Source organism: Gracilinanus agilis, chromosome 3 (assembly GCF_016433145.1).
Source record: "Gracilinanus agilis isolate LMUSP501 chromosome 3, AgileGrace, whole genome shotgun sequence".
Lineage (NCBI taxonomy): Eukaryota > Metazoa > Chordata > Mammalia > Didelphimorphia > Didelphidae > Gracilinanus > Gracilinanus agilis.
Window position 1 is genome coordinate 324,569,004 of NC_058132.1, and position 14,530 is coordinate 324,583,533.

At 40.1% G+C, this 14,530-nt stretch overlaps 1 protein-coding gene across 1 annotated transcript in view; it reads right to left on the reverse strand.

Annotated features, from left to right (window-relative positions):
• Nucleotides 1–296: 296 nt before the first annotated feature.
• Nucleotides 297–14,530, reverse strand: part of SPSB4 (splA/ryanodine receptor domain and SOCS box containing 4) — a 118,908-nt gene continuing 104,674 nt past the window's right edge. The window contains exon 2 of the mRNA XM_044669980.1: nucleotides 297–509. Within this exon, the coding sequence (XP_044525915.1) occupies nucleotides 382–509 (128 nt within the window). The 3' untranslated portion in view covers nucleotides 297–381. The remainder of the gene's footprint in view (nucleotides 510–14,530) is intronic.

The window sequence follows — 14,530 nt, forward strand, 5'->3', positions numbered from 1 at the left end:
TTCCCTCTCCCTCTTTTCACCTTTCTAACTGCCTCTCTTTCTCTCTCTTCCTATCTTTCTTCTGATCTCTATCTCCTCCCACTTCTCTCTATTTTCTACCTCTATCCTCATCTCTCCTTATGTCTCTCTCCCTTAACTTCTTTTTTTTTTCTGTCTCTGTCTCTCTCCACCTAATTCCATCTATACCTATATCATCTATTGATATATATGTGTGTATATACATACACACACACACACACACACACACATATATATACATATATATTTTTTTAATTAAATTATGCTCAAGTGTCCGCTGAGACTTTGCTTCTGATGTAAACAATTCATTGTGCCGGGTGCATTGCTTTAGTCTATTTTGAGTCCAGAAGGGCTTCAGGCTTCTTATTGGTACTGGAGATAGTTTTTCAGAGACTGAGGCAAAGGCAGCGATTCTATTTCATGCAGGCGTTCCCGACTGAGGGCAAAGCGAATTGATCTTCGGCACAGGTCCATGAGGGGCAGGGGCTCCGCTGAAAAACAAAAGGGAGAGATTCAATATCACCACTGGCACTGCAGGCACTTAAGATAGACTGCTGCCGACGCCACTGCCGATGGGAGCGGCTACATGCAGCAGGCTCACTCTTAAGGGAAGAGGGCTTGGAGAGTTAGGGGAGATCAGGAAAGTTCATTCTTATGCCGTGTTTATGGTTGCCTCCTGGTGCCTTTGCTCATGCCATCTATGGGAGATAGAGAGCCGGGAAAGAGCCCTCATTTTACAGTTGAGAAGCTGATATCTATCTAGGGAGGCGATGGGACCTGTCACTTAAATCACAGCAAATATAAGAGCCTTGATTTTAGGTCTGGTTTTCTGATGATAACTCTGCTATTAGACTCTAGCCTTAAAAAAAAAAAAAAAACTGTATTCAGGGGGCAACTGGGTGACATAGTGGATAGAGACCAGGTTTGGAGTCAGAAGGACCTGGGTTCCAATCTGGCCTCAGACACCTCCTAGCTGCATGAAAATGAGCAAGACATTTAATTATGTTTACAAAAAAAAAATTTATCTATTTTAATTGTGCAGCACACCTTTATTTCTGACTGTATTCCAACTCTCCACTTTGCAAGTTAGCCTGTTACAAAGAATAAAAAAGAAAAGTAGCCTACCAAAGTTCATGAACACATCAACTGAGTGTGAAAGTTTATTCAATAATTTATATTTGTTGTTCCCCTAACTCTGCACGAGGTAGATTTTCTTAACTCTTTTCCAGGGCTCAGACACTTGGTAGTAAGGCTACAAAGCATCTGGCTTCTTCTTCTTTTTTTGTTATAGTTTCTTTATTGTCATTTTGTTTATATCACTGGGGCAGCTAGGTGGTCTAGAGGATTGAGCACCAGGCCTGGAGTCAGGAAGATTCATCTTTCAGAGTTCAAATGTGGCCTCAGACACTTACAAACTTTGTGACTCTCAAAGTTACTCAACTCTGTTTCCTTCAGTTTCCACATCTGTTAAATGAGCTGGAGAAAGAAATGGCAAAGCACTCCAGTGTCTTTGCCAAGAGAACCCCAGATAGGATCATGAAGAGTCAACTACAACTGAAAAAAAAGACTGAACAACAATATAGTCAGTGACCTGACTAGGGACATAAGCTAAGTGTCTGAGGCCAGATTTGAACTCAGGAAGATGGATCTTCTTGACTCCAGGCCTAGCAACTCTAGCTACTGTACCACCTAGCTGCTCTATAACAATAATCATAACAACATCAACAACTATCATTGCTATAGCACTTACTCTGTGCCAAGAACTGTGCTAAGTGCTTTACAATTGTTATCTCATGTGATCTTTGCAACAACCCTGAGAGCAGGTGTTGTTACAACTCCCATTTTACAGATGAGAAAACTGAGGCAAACAGAAGTCAAGTGAATTGGCCAGTCATATAATGAGGATGAAGTAGAGAATTTGTATAGATGAGAGATAAGACTGGAGACACAGGACACAGCACAAACCCTTCCCTCAAATAGCTTACATTCTATTAAGCCAAATACAGCCTGTAATTTTACTTTTTAGCATGTAGTTTTAAAAAGGCATCATATAGTAGTGTGATAGGGTCAAAGGCAAGATCCCCCAAAAAAGTGCTCTGGTTAGTCCTAATTGTAAAAATTTTGAATGCCAAGACAAGGAATTTGGTTTTTATCTTGTGATTTAGGGATTCCTAAGCTTTTAACAGTAATAAAAACCTTGGCCATATTCTCTTAGTAAAATCCTCTAAAATTACTATATTATTACCTAATGTCAAATAATAAAAGGTTCATTTAAAAAAACAACTGAAATTGTGTTTTGTTTACTTAGAATGGAGTTTTTCTCCCTGAATAGGAGAGAAAATAAAAGCTAGTTAAATTAAAAACAACAACAACAACAAACTGTTTTAACAAAAGAAATATTAATGGTGGGGAAGGGCAGATAACAGATGACAAATCATCCTATGAACTCTTCACTGCCAAATTCTTAGAAAAAGCTGTCTATATTATTTTCATTCACTTTAAAAAACACTTCTCTTCTGTCTTAGAATCGATACTAATATCTAAGATACTAGTATCTTAGACCAGATTTGAACCCAGGTCCTCCTGATTCCAATCCTGGCTCTCTATCCACTTGAGCCACCTAGCTGCCCCTCTCATTTCACTTTTTAGCCTTTTCGTGGTTTAGTTTCTGAAAAAATAACAGCTTTCTCTCAAGTTACCAGTGATTTCTTAATCACCAAATCCAATGGCCTTTTCTCAATTCCCATTCTTCTCAAACTCTCTAATGGTTGAGAGACATCGTTGGTCATCCTTCCCCTCTTTGTCTTTTCATCACCCTGCTCTTCCCTGAGCCTCCTAACCATTCCTTCTTTCTCCTTTGCTGGCTGATCATCCAGATCCCACCTCTAAATTGTAGTTATTCTGTAAGGTTCTGTCCTTGGCTCACTTCTCTTCTCTGCCTTGGTTCTCGTGTCTCCCATGTCTCGTAATTGATACAGAGCTCTTCAGAGACCTCTAGAGTGTCTTTGTATCACTTCTTCTGACCTCCACATGAATGCTTGTCATGTGTGTGTTTTCCACAAAACAGTTTTTTAGGCAAGGCTATCAGCTATGATGCTATCGATGATGCTAATGGGTTTGGCACATCGGAGTTGTGCTCTCTGCAGTAGAGTCTGAATGCCTGGCAGTTTGAATGAACCACTGTCTCTGGTATCTTATCTTGCTAGGAGATCTTCAGAATATTCCTAAGACAACAGACATGGGAGACACTGGCATAGGACCATCCAGCTTGGCACATCTCTATCTAAGAAGGTGCTGTGCTCTTTTACCAAAGCAGAATTGCAGTAGCTCAAAGGAAACATGAGATGTACACATTTAGAGACATGTTCAAAAATTTGTATTTTTGTTATTTGTGCCCAATCTGTGTAGAGCCTTCTGAATTCAGGTTGGACTAAGCAGTCACAGTTAGACACACTTGTACACTGACCCCCAACATAGGGATGCCATTTTGGTCCTCTTTGGTACAAAGGACACCAACCAACCAACTCAATCTTGGTAACTATATCAGCAATCATGGGTTCTATCTTTGTAAAGATAACTCACTTCTTATAGCCATATCTGTAGCCTCTTGCTCAGCACCAGTCTTTCTTCCAAGTATAGTTTTAGATCACAAATTTCTCTGATATATTTGATACTGTTGACTATCCTTCCCTCCAGGTCATTGTCTCTTCCCTAGCATTTTTAAGGCACTGACTAGAATCCCAGGTCTCTTGATACTTAGTCCCTGGTTCTTTCAGTCGACCATACTGCTTCTCTGTACAGTCTGTTTCCAGAATCTTTCCTTCTTGCTCCCCCATTTTTGTCAAAAATAAGTCATGACTCTGTTCAGATACTCAATTAGTGCAACTATATATCAGCTAAACAACTACTGAGAAACCAGAGGGGGGTAAAAGTTAGCTGCTTTAATTCTAAGTCCTCCTGCAGTCATTAAATTTAATCTAGAGCTCCAAAAAAAAGGTTGGAAACACGTCTTTAGTTTTAAATGTGAAACATAAATCATCTCTCTGGCTCTTGAAGGGACTTCTAAATGGTAAATGCTTAACAACAGAAGCGAATAAAGAAAGCCCTTAAGCTCTTAGAACAGCTGCAAAACTTCAAGAACTCAGCCTGTTTTTCTAAGGCAAAATGCTAGCCGATTTCCTCTCTTCCCTCAGTCCTGGAACTCCCTTCAGAACTGCAGAGTGTTGGGACTGAGATGTGAGCAGTTTGATGGGAAGGAGAACATTTGACTTGTCTGGCAGCAGTGCCGTTCTAAAAAAATTTCCTGCTGGGTATTTAAGAGCAGAGAATTTAGGGCTATAAGACTTGTTTTCAGATTCTAGCTCTGCTACTTCAGTTTTCTCTTCTGTAAAATAAGGAGATGAGACTAGATTATGTCTAAGAATGTGGCTAGCTTTTATGATGTTATCGATAAATACAATATATGAAACTTATATCACACAGGAAACAGTGGCTCTGGAATTAGAACCTAGAGCTTTTCATTTCCAAATCCAGCTCTCATTCTACAATGTGTCATGGAAAGAAAGCCAAGTGAGGTAGGGGAAAGAAAGGAGATTAAGGTCTGTTACAATTAAAATTACCTCGAGAGACTGATTTTTGGGTAAGAATATAAGTTTATTGATTATATCAGATTTATAGGTTAGTTGATAAAGTGATCTAGGTCTCCAAGGCTCTCTCAGGCCCAAGCATGCCCTGAGCTGGGTCTGGGAGCTGAATAAACAGATTTTTAGGAGCTGATTATTCAACCCCTCCCTTGAACATCCCAAGACATCTTTAATTGGTGATAACTAATTAAGAGATGGTCCATCAACATAGCCATCCCTCCTCATTCTTGGGGAACAGTCACACAGGAAAAGATCTTATTCCCTTTAATTCTTAAATACATTCTGCTAAAAAAGAATCCAACATATTTCTTGGGATTCCCAAGGACAAAGAAAATGCAATAAGCAGAGTATGTGGTAATCTCTGACCCAGATCTCAGACAAAGGAATACGCAGTAATTCTCCCTAATATATGGCAATTAATATAGCATATGAGAAATAAGTTCTTTTAGGGCAGAGGGAGGGGTCACAGGATTATAGATCCAGGGCTGGAAGGGACCCCAGAGACCCTGTAGTTTAACCCTTTCATTTTTTAAAATGAGGAAACTGAGATCTAGGGAGTGGCTTGCCCAAGCTCACACATGTCGGGTATGGAATTGGCAATTAGGTCTTGACTCCAAATTCAGTCTTACTTTCACTGAACCATGTGGCAGAGAAAGGAGCTGAGGGGCATGAAAAAGGATATGACACGGCACATGTTCGGCAATAGAATCTGCTATCTAGTTACTCACATATAAGGCAAAAACCAGTGATGGATGGCCTCACCTTGGACTCAACACGGTTTGTCTTTGTATATCTTGATATATACTCATCCCTTCAGCTTCCATTCAGTTATCAGAGCTTCCAAAGTTTAATACTATTTTTGTTTTGTCAAATTATATCAACTATTTATCAGATACATTCACACTACAACCAGAGACAACATAAAATGGGGCAGAACCAATACAAGAAAACTGTGAAGTTGATGAAATCAATTGTTTGGCCTTCAGCCTCCAGTGACCTTTCACCGCTCCCACCTTGGCAAGTCAGTTAACATTTTTGGGTCTCCCCTAGGGTCCCCCTCCCCAACTCTTGAAGAATATGGGTTGCAGAGCAGAAATATGGGTATTTCCTCAATGGAAGTTTCCTGAGCCAATGAAATAAGAGGTCTGTACAGAATAAAAATAAAACAAAATAAAAAAAGCAAGATACTCTGGAAGGCTTTGGAGTTACCAAAGGCAAAACAATCCTTGCCCGCACAGAGGCTGCATTCCCCTGGGGTGGGGGGTGGGAGAGCGCTAATGTAGATTAATTTAATAAAATTAAAAAAATTAAGTAAATAAAAGATAACTTGAGGAGGGAGACTGTTATTGTTTTTCAGGCATATCTGATTCTTTCTGACCCCGTTTGGTGTTTTCTTGGCAAAGATACTGGAGTGTTTTGCCATTTCCTTTTCCAGATGAAGAAATTAAGGCAAACAGGGTTAAGTGACTTTCTGGCTCACCCAGCTAGTAAGTAGGTGTTTGAGGAAGGTGATGAATTTTCCTGACTTCAGGCCACTGTTCCACTAGGGAGATTACCAGCAACTAAGAGGATCAGGAAAGGTTCCTGTGAGAGGTGGTAGCAGAGCTGAGCCTTAAAGTGATGATACTGAACCCATGATAATTATAAGACAACATAAAGGAGATTTTCCATCAAAGTTTCTTTTAAAGGATCCAGTCATGTTTTCTCTGCTTTCCAGATTGGCTTCTTGGTTTCTTTAACGCAACCCACATAGTACCCCTCTCCCAATCACTCCTTAGTAAGTCCTATTCTCAGATCCTTAAATGACTGATGATAGGATTTGGGCACCAGAGGACCTGAGTTCTAATCCTAGCTCTGCTGCCATACTCCCTGTAAGACCTAGGATACACTTAATCTCTCTGCATCTGTTCCCTCATCTATAAAATTGTGGTTTGGACTTGATGTACTTTTAACTTCCCTTCTAGCTCTGAATATAAGATACTGTGATATCCCTCTAGGGAGATTTGCAGAAAAAAGAAAAAGGTGGAATTTTAGGCATCACCATGAATTTTGGGATAGAAATTTTTTTTTTTTTGGGAAAAGGGACTATCCAGGCCAGGTAGGTTCATCTGAAATCATACCACAATAGCTCAGTGCAGTGTCAGGCACATAGTAAGTACTTAAATATTTACTGGCTAATTATCTGACATAAGCAAACCTAACACTTAAAGACTATCAGGGCTCCATCTCTTTTCTTATCACCAAGAATTTACGTTGATCTTTGGGACTAGAAGGTCTATAGATGCCTCTTCTAGGCACGGTACAGGAATAAAAAGAGAAATGAATCTGGCCTGGAATCTGTCTCTTCCATTCACTTGCTATGTGATTATTTAGATCAATATCACGCACCTTTTTGGTTTCTCCATCTGTGAAAAGAGGGGTTCGGCCTGAATGGTCTCTAAAGGCTCCATCGGCTCTAACATTCCAGGGACTTAGGATTTTTTTTTCCTAGGGACACCTACTACCATGTCTGTAGGAGGAGGCAGGGTGCTAAATGGAATTCATAGGATCATAGATTTAGAAGTGGAAGGATCCTTGGATAGGGGCCATTAAATTTAACTACCTTGTTTTAGAGATGTGAAAACTGAGGTACAGAGAGTATAAGTGAATAGACTATGGTCACAGAGGTAGTAAGTGGGAAAGCTGGGATTCAGCTTAGGCCATTTGACTCAAAATCCAGAATTCTTCATACTTCAGAAGCAAATGTGGGTAAATGGAAAAGGAAGGCCATTCTTCCCAGACCATTCGTTGTTCAGTCGTTTTTCAATTGTATCTGACTCTTTGTGACCCCATTTGGGATTTTCCTGGCAAAGATACTGGAGTAGTTTGTCATTTCCTTTTCCAGCTGATCTGACAGATGAAGAAATGGAGGCAAACAGGGTTAAGTGACATGCCTAAAGGCCACAAGCTAATAAGTGCCTGAAACCAGATTGGAACTCGGGAAGATGAGACTCTCTGACTCTAGGACTGGCCCTCTATCCGTTGAGCCACCCAGCTGCCATTATAAACCTACAAATCACTTAGGGATGCCATTAAGCCTCAGAAATTCAACAGGTTATTCTCACGCCTTACTCCAATCCTTCCATCCTCAGCCTGGCATGGAGAAAACATTCTGTCAACTTTTGGAAGGGGTCTGCCGTCTCCATTTCAAAAGTTATGTGGGAGAATTCAGAGTTAGACCCCTCAGGTCAACATGCATATTTTCACAGGAAACCCAAGGTTTCCTTTTAGGCTCCAGACTCCAAGTGTCTGTCAGAGGCTCAGGGAGGCATTTGCCTTCCAAGGACCTGTCGTCTCTTCTGCGAGCACGCAGACATCGTTTTGCACTCAGACAAAATCAAAACCACTCTCCAGTTAATGGCCCTTCGGCAGCAGCTAGATGGGTTAGACACAAGGAGAGTTCTTTTCACTATATCTTTGTAACCAGTTCAAATGAGTCTTTCTTTAAAAAAAAAATTTTTTTTTTTAAACCCTTACCTTCCATCTTAGAAGCAATACTGGGTATTGATTCTAAGGCAGAAGAGTGGTAAGGGCTAGGCAATGGGGGTCAAGTGACTTGTCCAGGGTCACATAGCTGGGAAGTGTCTGAGGCCAGATTTGAACCCAGGACCTCCCGTCTCTGGGCCTGGCTCTCAATCTACTGAGCCACCCAGCTGCCCCCAAATGAGTCTTTCTTAATACTTGGTTAGAGTTCACCTACACTTTGAAGACCTTCAGGTAGGCAGGGGCTGACCTTTTATTTAGGTGAAGTGGGAGACCGTCCCCTGGACATGCTGGGGGCAGTGAGAAGCCACCTCTGTTCATTGATCTATGTTGAAATATATAGACAATTAATAATTGAATTGGGATATTATAATTATAATTTTCCCTTTGGTGCTCTCCCCAACTTCCCCAAGAAAAGTCAGGCTGAAAGAGTTGTTCCCCAAGACCATGAAAATGTGTTGAATCTTCCCTTCTTTGATTTAGATCAGTGGTTCCCGAACTTTTTTGGCCTACTGCCCCCTTTCCAGAAAAAATATTACTTAGCGCCCCCTGTCACATAGTGTCACCGCCCCCTTACAGTTATTCATCGCCCCCAAATGCACCTGTGGCCATCACCGCTCCTCTGGATCGCTGCAGCACCCACCAGAGGGTGGTGGTGCCCACTTTGGGAATCACTGGTTTAGATCTTAAAAACAAAAAGGATCAAGAGCAGAGCTGGGAGCCATGGTGGCTCTTAATTAAGAGTTTGCTCAGCAGCCATGTGGGTTCTTTCTTCCTGTGATAAAGTAATGGGGGAAGGAGTTGGTGTCTCTAAGTCTACCTCCTTAGTGGCTATTTACCAATAAGAGATTTCTTGGGATGTTCAAGGGAGAGACTGAATGATCAGATCACAAGTGTATAAGGCCTACTCAAAGGGGATTTGGTTTTTTTTGCCTCACTCATTCTCTTTGGTGCCCATTTGGACTATGGAAGGAGTCAACTGACCACTTTAGATAATCTTGAGTGATCAGTTAATAAATTAACTTAAAATTAAGAAATACTGCTTCTCAAGAATCACAGTCGTTACATATATATATATATGACGATGGACAAAGAAGTAAGGAGGTACAAATCAAATGTAATGGATTTCTCTACTAGCAGCAATGCAATGATCCAAAACAATTCTGAGGGACTTATGAGAAAGAACGCTATCCACATTCAGAGGAAGAACTGTGGGAGTAGAAACACAGAAGAAAAACAATTACTTGAACATATGGGTGATTAGGATATGATTTGGGAAGTAGACTCTAAACTATCATCTCAGTGCAACTATCAATAATATGGAAATAGGTCTTGATCAATGATACATGTAAAACCCAGTGGAATTGCCCGTCACTATGGAGAGGGTGGTGGGGGAGGGAAAGAACATGAATCATGTAACCATGGGAAGAGAAAGAAGTAAGGAGGTACAGTGGGAAGAGTGATGAATTTGTGGGCCTGGCACTACTGTTGAGTGATCTTGGACAAATCAATTTCCCGATCTGGACAAGTGACCTCTAAGGTCTCTTGAATTAACATTTGAAAACCATAATTCTAAAATTTTTCCATCTTTTGGTTAAAGATAAAGAAGAAAACAGAAATCCTCTTGGAAGAGGGTAAAGATTGAGTTGATGACTGTGGTCAGATCCCTTTCTGAGAGCAAGTTTTTTTTCTTTTGAGTGTATATTAAATTGTATTTATTAAATTATTAAAGTTATATTAAAATACAGTTAACTCCCTCCTCCCCTCCCCACCATTAGTGAAGACATTTAACAAAAAGATGTGTATGTATAAAACTGTGTCTTATATACACATATTTTTTTACCTAATTAAGATCATCTTTTTTCTCTGGAGATGGACATACGTAAGACATTCTTCAAGCAATATTTCTGTTACTGTATAGAATTTTAAGGCCATTTCTCTTTGCTACTCTACAAAATGCCTTTTAACAAATGAATGATTCTTCTCACTCCCCTGAAGACAGTATTATCATGTCTGATAATGTTTAGGGCGGTTCATCTTCTTTCTCTTTAGAGAAAGAGCTCAGTAAGTCCTTTATTCCATTTCCTTCCTCTTTTTTTCTAAAAGCAAGTTTTGAAATTGGGAGGATCATAAGATTATATATTTAGAGTTAGAAGAGACACTATAGGTCATTGCATCCAAATCTGCTCCTTTTATAGATGGGAAAACCAAGAATGGTTAAGTGAATGGCCAAGGATCACACAAATAGACTGAATCTAAGTCTTCCTGATTCCAAAGCCACCTCTCTTATCTACTATACCATTCTGCCCCTCAAGGAGACAGGCTCATGGGCAAAGGCCAATGAATCTGTGAAAGGCTAAAGAGGGGACCTCACAGAGAAGGGAGATGGAGGAGTCTTGGTGTTTCAAAGATATGTTTTGTTAGGTTCACAGTTATATCTAAGGACAGTCCAAATTTCTGGATTCAGACAATAAATGCCTCCTTGAAATTATTTTTTAAAGCTCTAAGTAAGATACTCAGCACCCCCAGGTTTTCCCACCTCAAAATAGCATACGAAAAAGGACCTTACTGAACATGCTTCTGTTTAAAAGACAACATGGTGTGCCTGCCAAAGACTTTTATGCAGCTACTTTGCAGAGCTGTTGAAATTCTACTCCAGGTTTAAGCTGACTGGCAGAAATTTACTGTTAAACCAATAGCTGGGATTTCCTAAGTTAAACTTGATAACAGAAGTGCATGAATAGAATCAAGAGGACTACCTTAACCCAGACAACAAATTCTATTACCAAGAAACAGGAAGCTTCCCGGATAACAAAAAAAATCAACTTGAAAGTCATGAATTTGGGCTAATGGGCAAGGGAGGCCTAGCTGCATGAATAACCTGACTCAGTTATAGAATGTTTCTAAGAAAAAAGAAGCTAGTTAATTTCCAAGGAATCTCAAACTGCTGATGAAGTCTTCTTTTCCACACATTTTTTGAAAGCAAAAAAACAAAAACCGCAAAAAAACAAAAACCACAAAAAAAAAAAAAAAAAAAAAAACAAAAAAAACCCAACAACCTTTATTTAGTGATCAGTGTTTTTTGAAGTCTTCTTTTAAGGAGGAGGACACAAAACTCCTCTGCAATTAACATGAATTGCTGGCAGTAGATTCTGCCAAAGCTTTCAGAAATAACAGTAACTTGGATGTGTATATTGCTTTACACACATGATCTTATTTGAGCGTTACAGCAACTCTGTGAGTTTAGGACTACAGGTATTATTCCCATTTTACAGATGGGAAAATTGAACCTGAGAGGTTCAGTGAGCAGCCAAGCACAAGAAGCAAGATCAAAGGGTATTTAGAGCTGGATTTAGATTTAGAGTTGGAAAGAACCTTAATAGTAATTGTAACAACAATAATAAGTAGTCTTTATGTAACACCTATTACGTGCCAGGCACTGTGCTAAGTGCTTTACAAATATTATCTGATCCTTGTGACAATGTTGGGAAGTTGGGGTCATTGTTGAGTCATTTTCAGTCTTGTCTGATTCTTCATGACCTCTTTTGGGGTTTTCTTGGCAAAGGTTTGCCATTTCCTTTTCCAGCTCATTTTACAGATGAGGAAACCGAGGCAAACAAGGTTAAGGAATTTGTCCAGAGTCATACAGCTAGTATCTGAGGCCAGATTTGAATTCAGAAAGATGAGTTCAGGCCCTCTACTCTATCCATTCCACCATCTAGCAGCCTACCAACAACCACCACCACAACTTCCCAGATTATTATTACAACAACCCTGTAAGGTAGGCATTATTATTATCACTCCTCTTTACAGATAAGGAAACTGAGGCAGACAGAAGTCAGATGATGTGCTTAGGGTACTCCAATGCATTTGTTCATGGTATTTTTCCTCTTTGGAATGCATTCTGTCTCCTTCTATTTCTGTTTAAACCCAACTTGAGAGTAACCTTGGTATGATGGAAAAAAACTGCCTTGTCCTCTGAAGCAATACTTAGGAGCTATGCGACTTAGACCAAGTCATTCATTCTCTGAGCCCCAGTTTCCTTCTAAGAGGGCAGCACTGGGAACAATATAAATGTAAGCTAGTATTACCATTCATATTTCAAATTTTCCCTTTTCTATGAAGTCTTTCCTCTAGATCACACTAACTTCCCCCTTGTCTGAATTCCTAGGACACTCACCGTCTGTCTTGCATTTGATTTTATTCTGTTTTTCAGGGCAAATTTCTGTTTCATGTGTTTTATTTATCTCACCTAACAAAAAAAACCCAGAAGCATATTGAGGGCAGGGTTCTCATCTTCTCCGTCTCTGATCTTCTCTCCAATCTCTAATCAGAGTAGGGGCAACCATGTTGAATTGAATTGAAGCCTGACATTATTTTCCTCTCTTAAAAAACAACACTCCATTTATTGGCATTAGCCAGAAACAATTATTAGTATCCAGAAAACAGGAGCAAATAGTTGGTACAATGGATAGAGTGCTGGGCCTGGAGTCAGGAAGACCTAAGTTCAAATCCAGCTACAGACACTTACTAGCTGGGTGATCCTGGGGAAGTCACTTTCCCCTATTTGTCTCAGTTTCTTTATCTGTAAAATGAGCTGGAGAAGGAAATGGCCAACCACTCCAGTATTTTTGCCAAGAAAACCCCAAGTGGAGTCATGAAGAGTCGACACTACTGAAAAACGATTGAACAAATCGACAAAGCATTTGGAAGATGAAGAATCTTTGTAGGAAAAATTTATTGCTATTACCTTTATAGGAGATAATTCAGGAATATATGCTTTCAAGCTTAACATACTAAACTGTTACTAGCACTTAAAATTTTTGAATCATTTTGCTTAAATCATTTTATTTTCTCTTGTAATTCTGTGAGGGGATAGGTAGGGATAGAGGCTAGAACTGGGATTTCATTGGTACAGGAATTCCTAGATGAGAAAAATCTCTCTCCTGACACAACTTGGCAGCTTCTTTACAATTTCTAGTCTCAAGAGAGTTGCCTGGAACTTTTTTTTTTTTTTAACCCTTACCTTCCCTCTTGGAGTCAATACTATGTATTGGCTCCAAGGCAGAAGAGTGGTAAGGATAGGCAATGGGGGTCAAGTGACTTGCCCAGGGTAACATGGCTGGGAAGTGTCTGAGGCCAGATTTGAACCTAGGACCTCTCCTCTCTAGGCCTGGCTCTCAATCCACTGAGCTACCCAGCTGCTCCCTGGAACTCTTAAGATGTTAAATGATTTGCCCAGAGTCACAATGCCAGTATGGGTTTGAGGCAGGACTCGAACACAGCAAGTACTTCTCAGAATTAGGATTCAGGGGCTCCTAGGCAAGGGCAGCTAGTGAGCTAGTGGATAAAGTACTAGATCTAGAGGTTGGGAAGAACCAGGTTCAAATCTGGCTTTAGACACTTTGCTATGTGAACTTGGGCAAGTCACTTAATCTCCATGGCCTAGCCCATGCTGCTCTTCTGTCTTAGAACTGATACTAGGAAAGAAGGTAAGTGTTTTTAAAAAAAAGGCATTAGGTTTCAAACCCAGGGTTTCCTGATTTTAGCTCCAGTATTCTAACCATTCTATCCAAACACTTAGAAGTTGGGTACTTAGTTTTTATATCTATGTAAAGAGCCATTGGAGGATGGAAGAGATGGAACAGATAAGATCTCTGCAACCAGAGAATCTAGCTGGGGAGACCAGACTACTAATGTGAAATGGATAAAAGGGAAATCTATAATTCAGTGCCAAATGAATAGCACAGAGCATAAATGCTGGGGGATCAGGGAAAAGGGAGATAGAACTGAGCTCTGAAAGATGGGTAGAATTGAAGAGAAATAAGATAAAAGATTTAGAGATCAAAGGGATGTCAGCACCATTTAGTCCAGTCCATTCATCTTATAGGCTCAGAAGGTTGTGACTTGTCCAAGGTCTTCCAAGAATTGACAAGTGAAGGGATTTCTAGGTAACTGAACTGAGAATAATGAGGCCATATGTTAAGGTAAGCGAGCAGCTAGGTGGTGGCTAGAGCCCTGGGCCTAGAGCCAGGAAGACCTGAGTTCTAATCTGACTTCGAACACTTACTAGTTGGGTGACTCTGGGCAAGTCCCTTAATACCGTTTGCCTTAGTTTCTTCATCTGCAAAATGAGTTGGAGAAGAAATGGCAAACTACTCTAATACCTTTGCGAAGAAGACCTCAAAGGATTTATAAAGAGTTGGAGACAACTGAAATGACAAACAAAGTATAGTGAGGAGACCAGTCCTGGTTCCTTATTAGACCCTCTAGAAATATATGAATTCTTATGCGCTGTAAGAAATGACAAGTGGATTAATTTTAGAAAAACATGGAAGGAACTACAT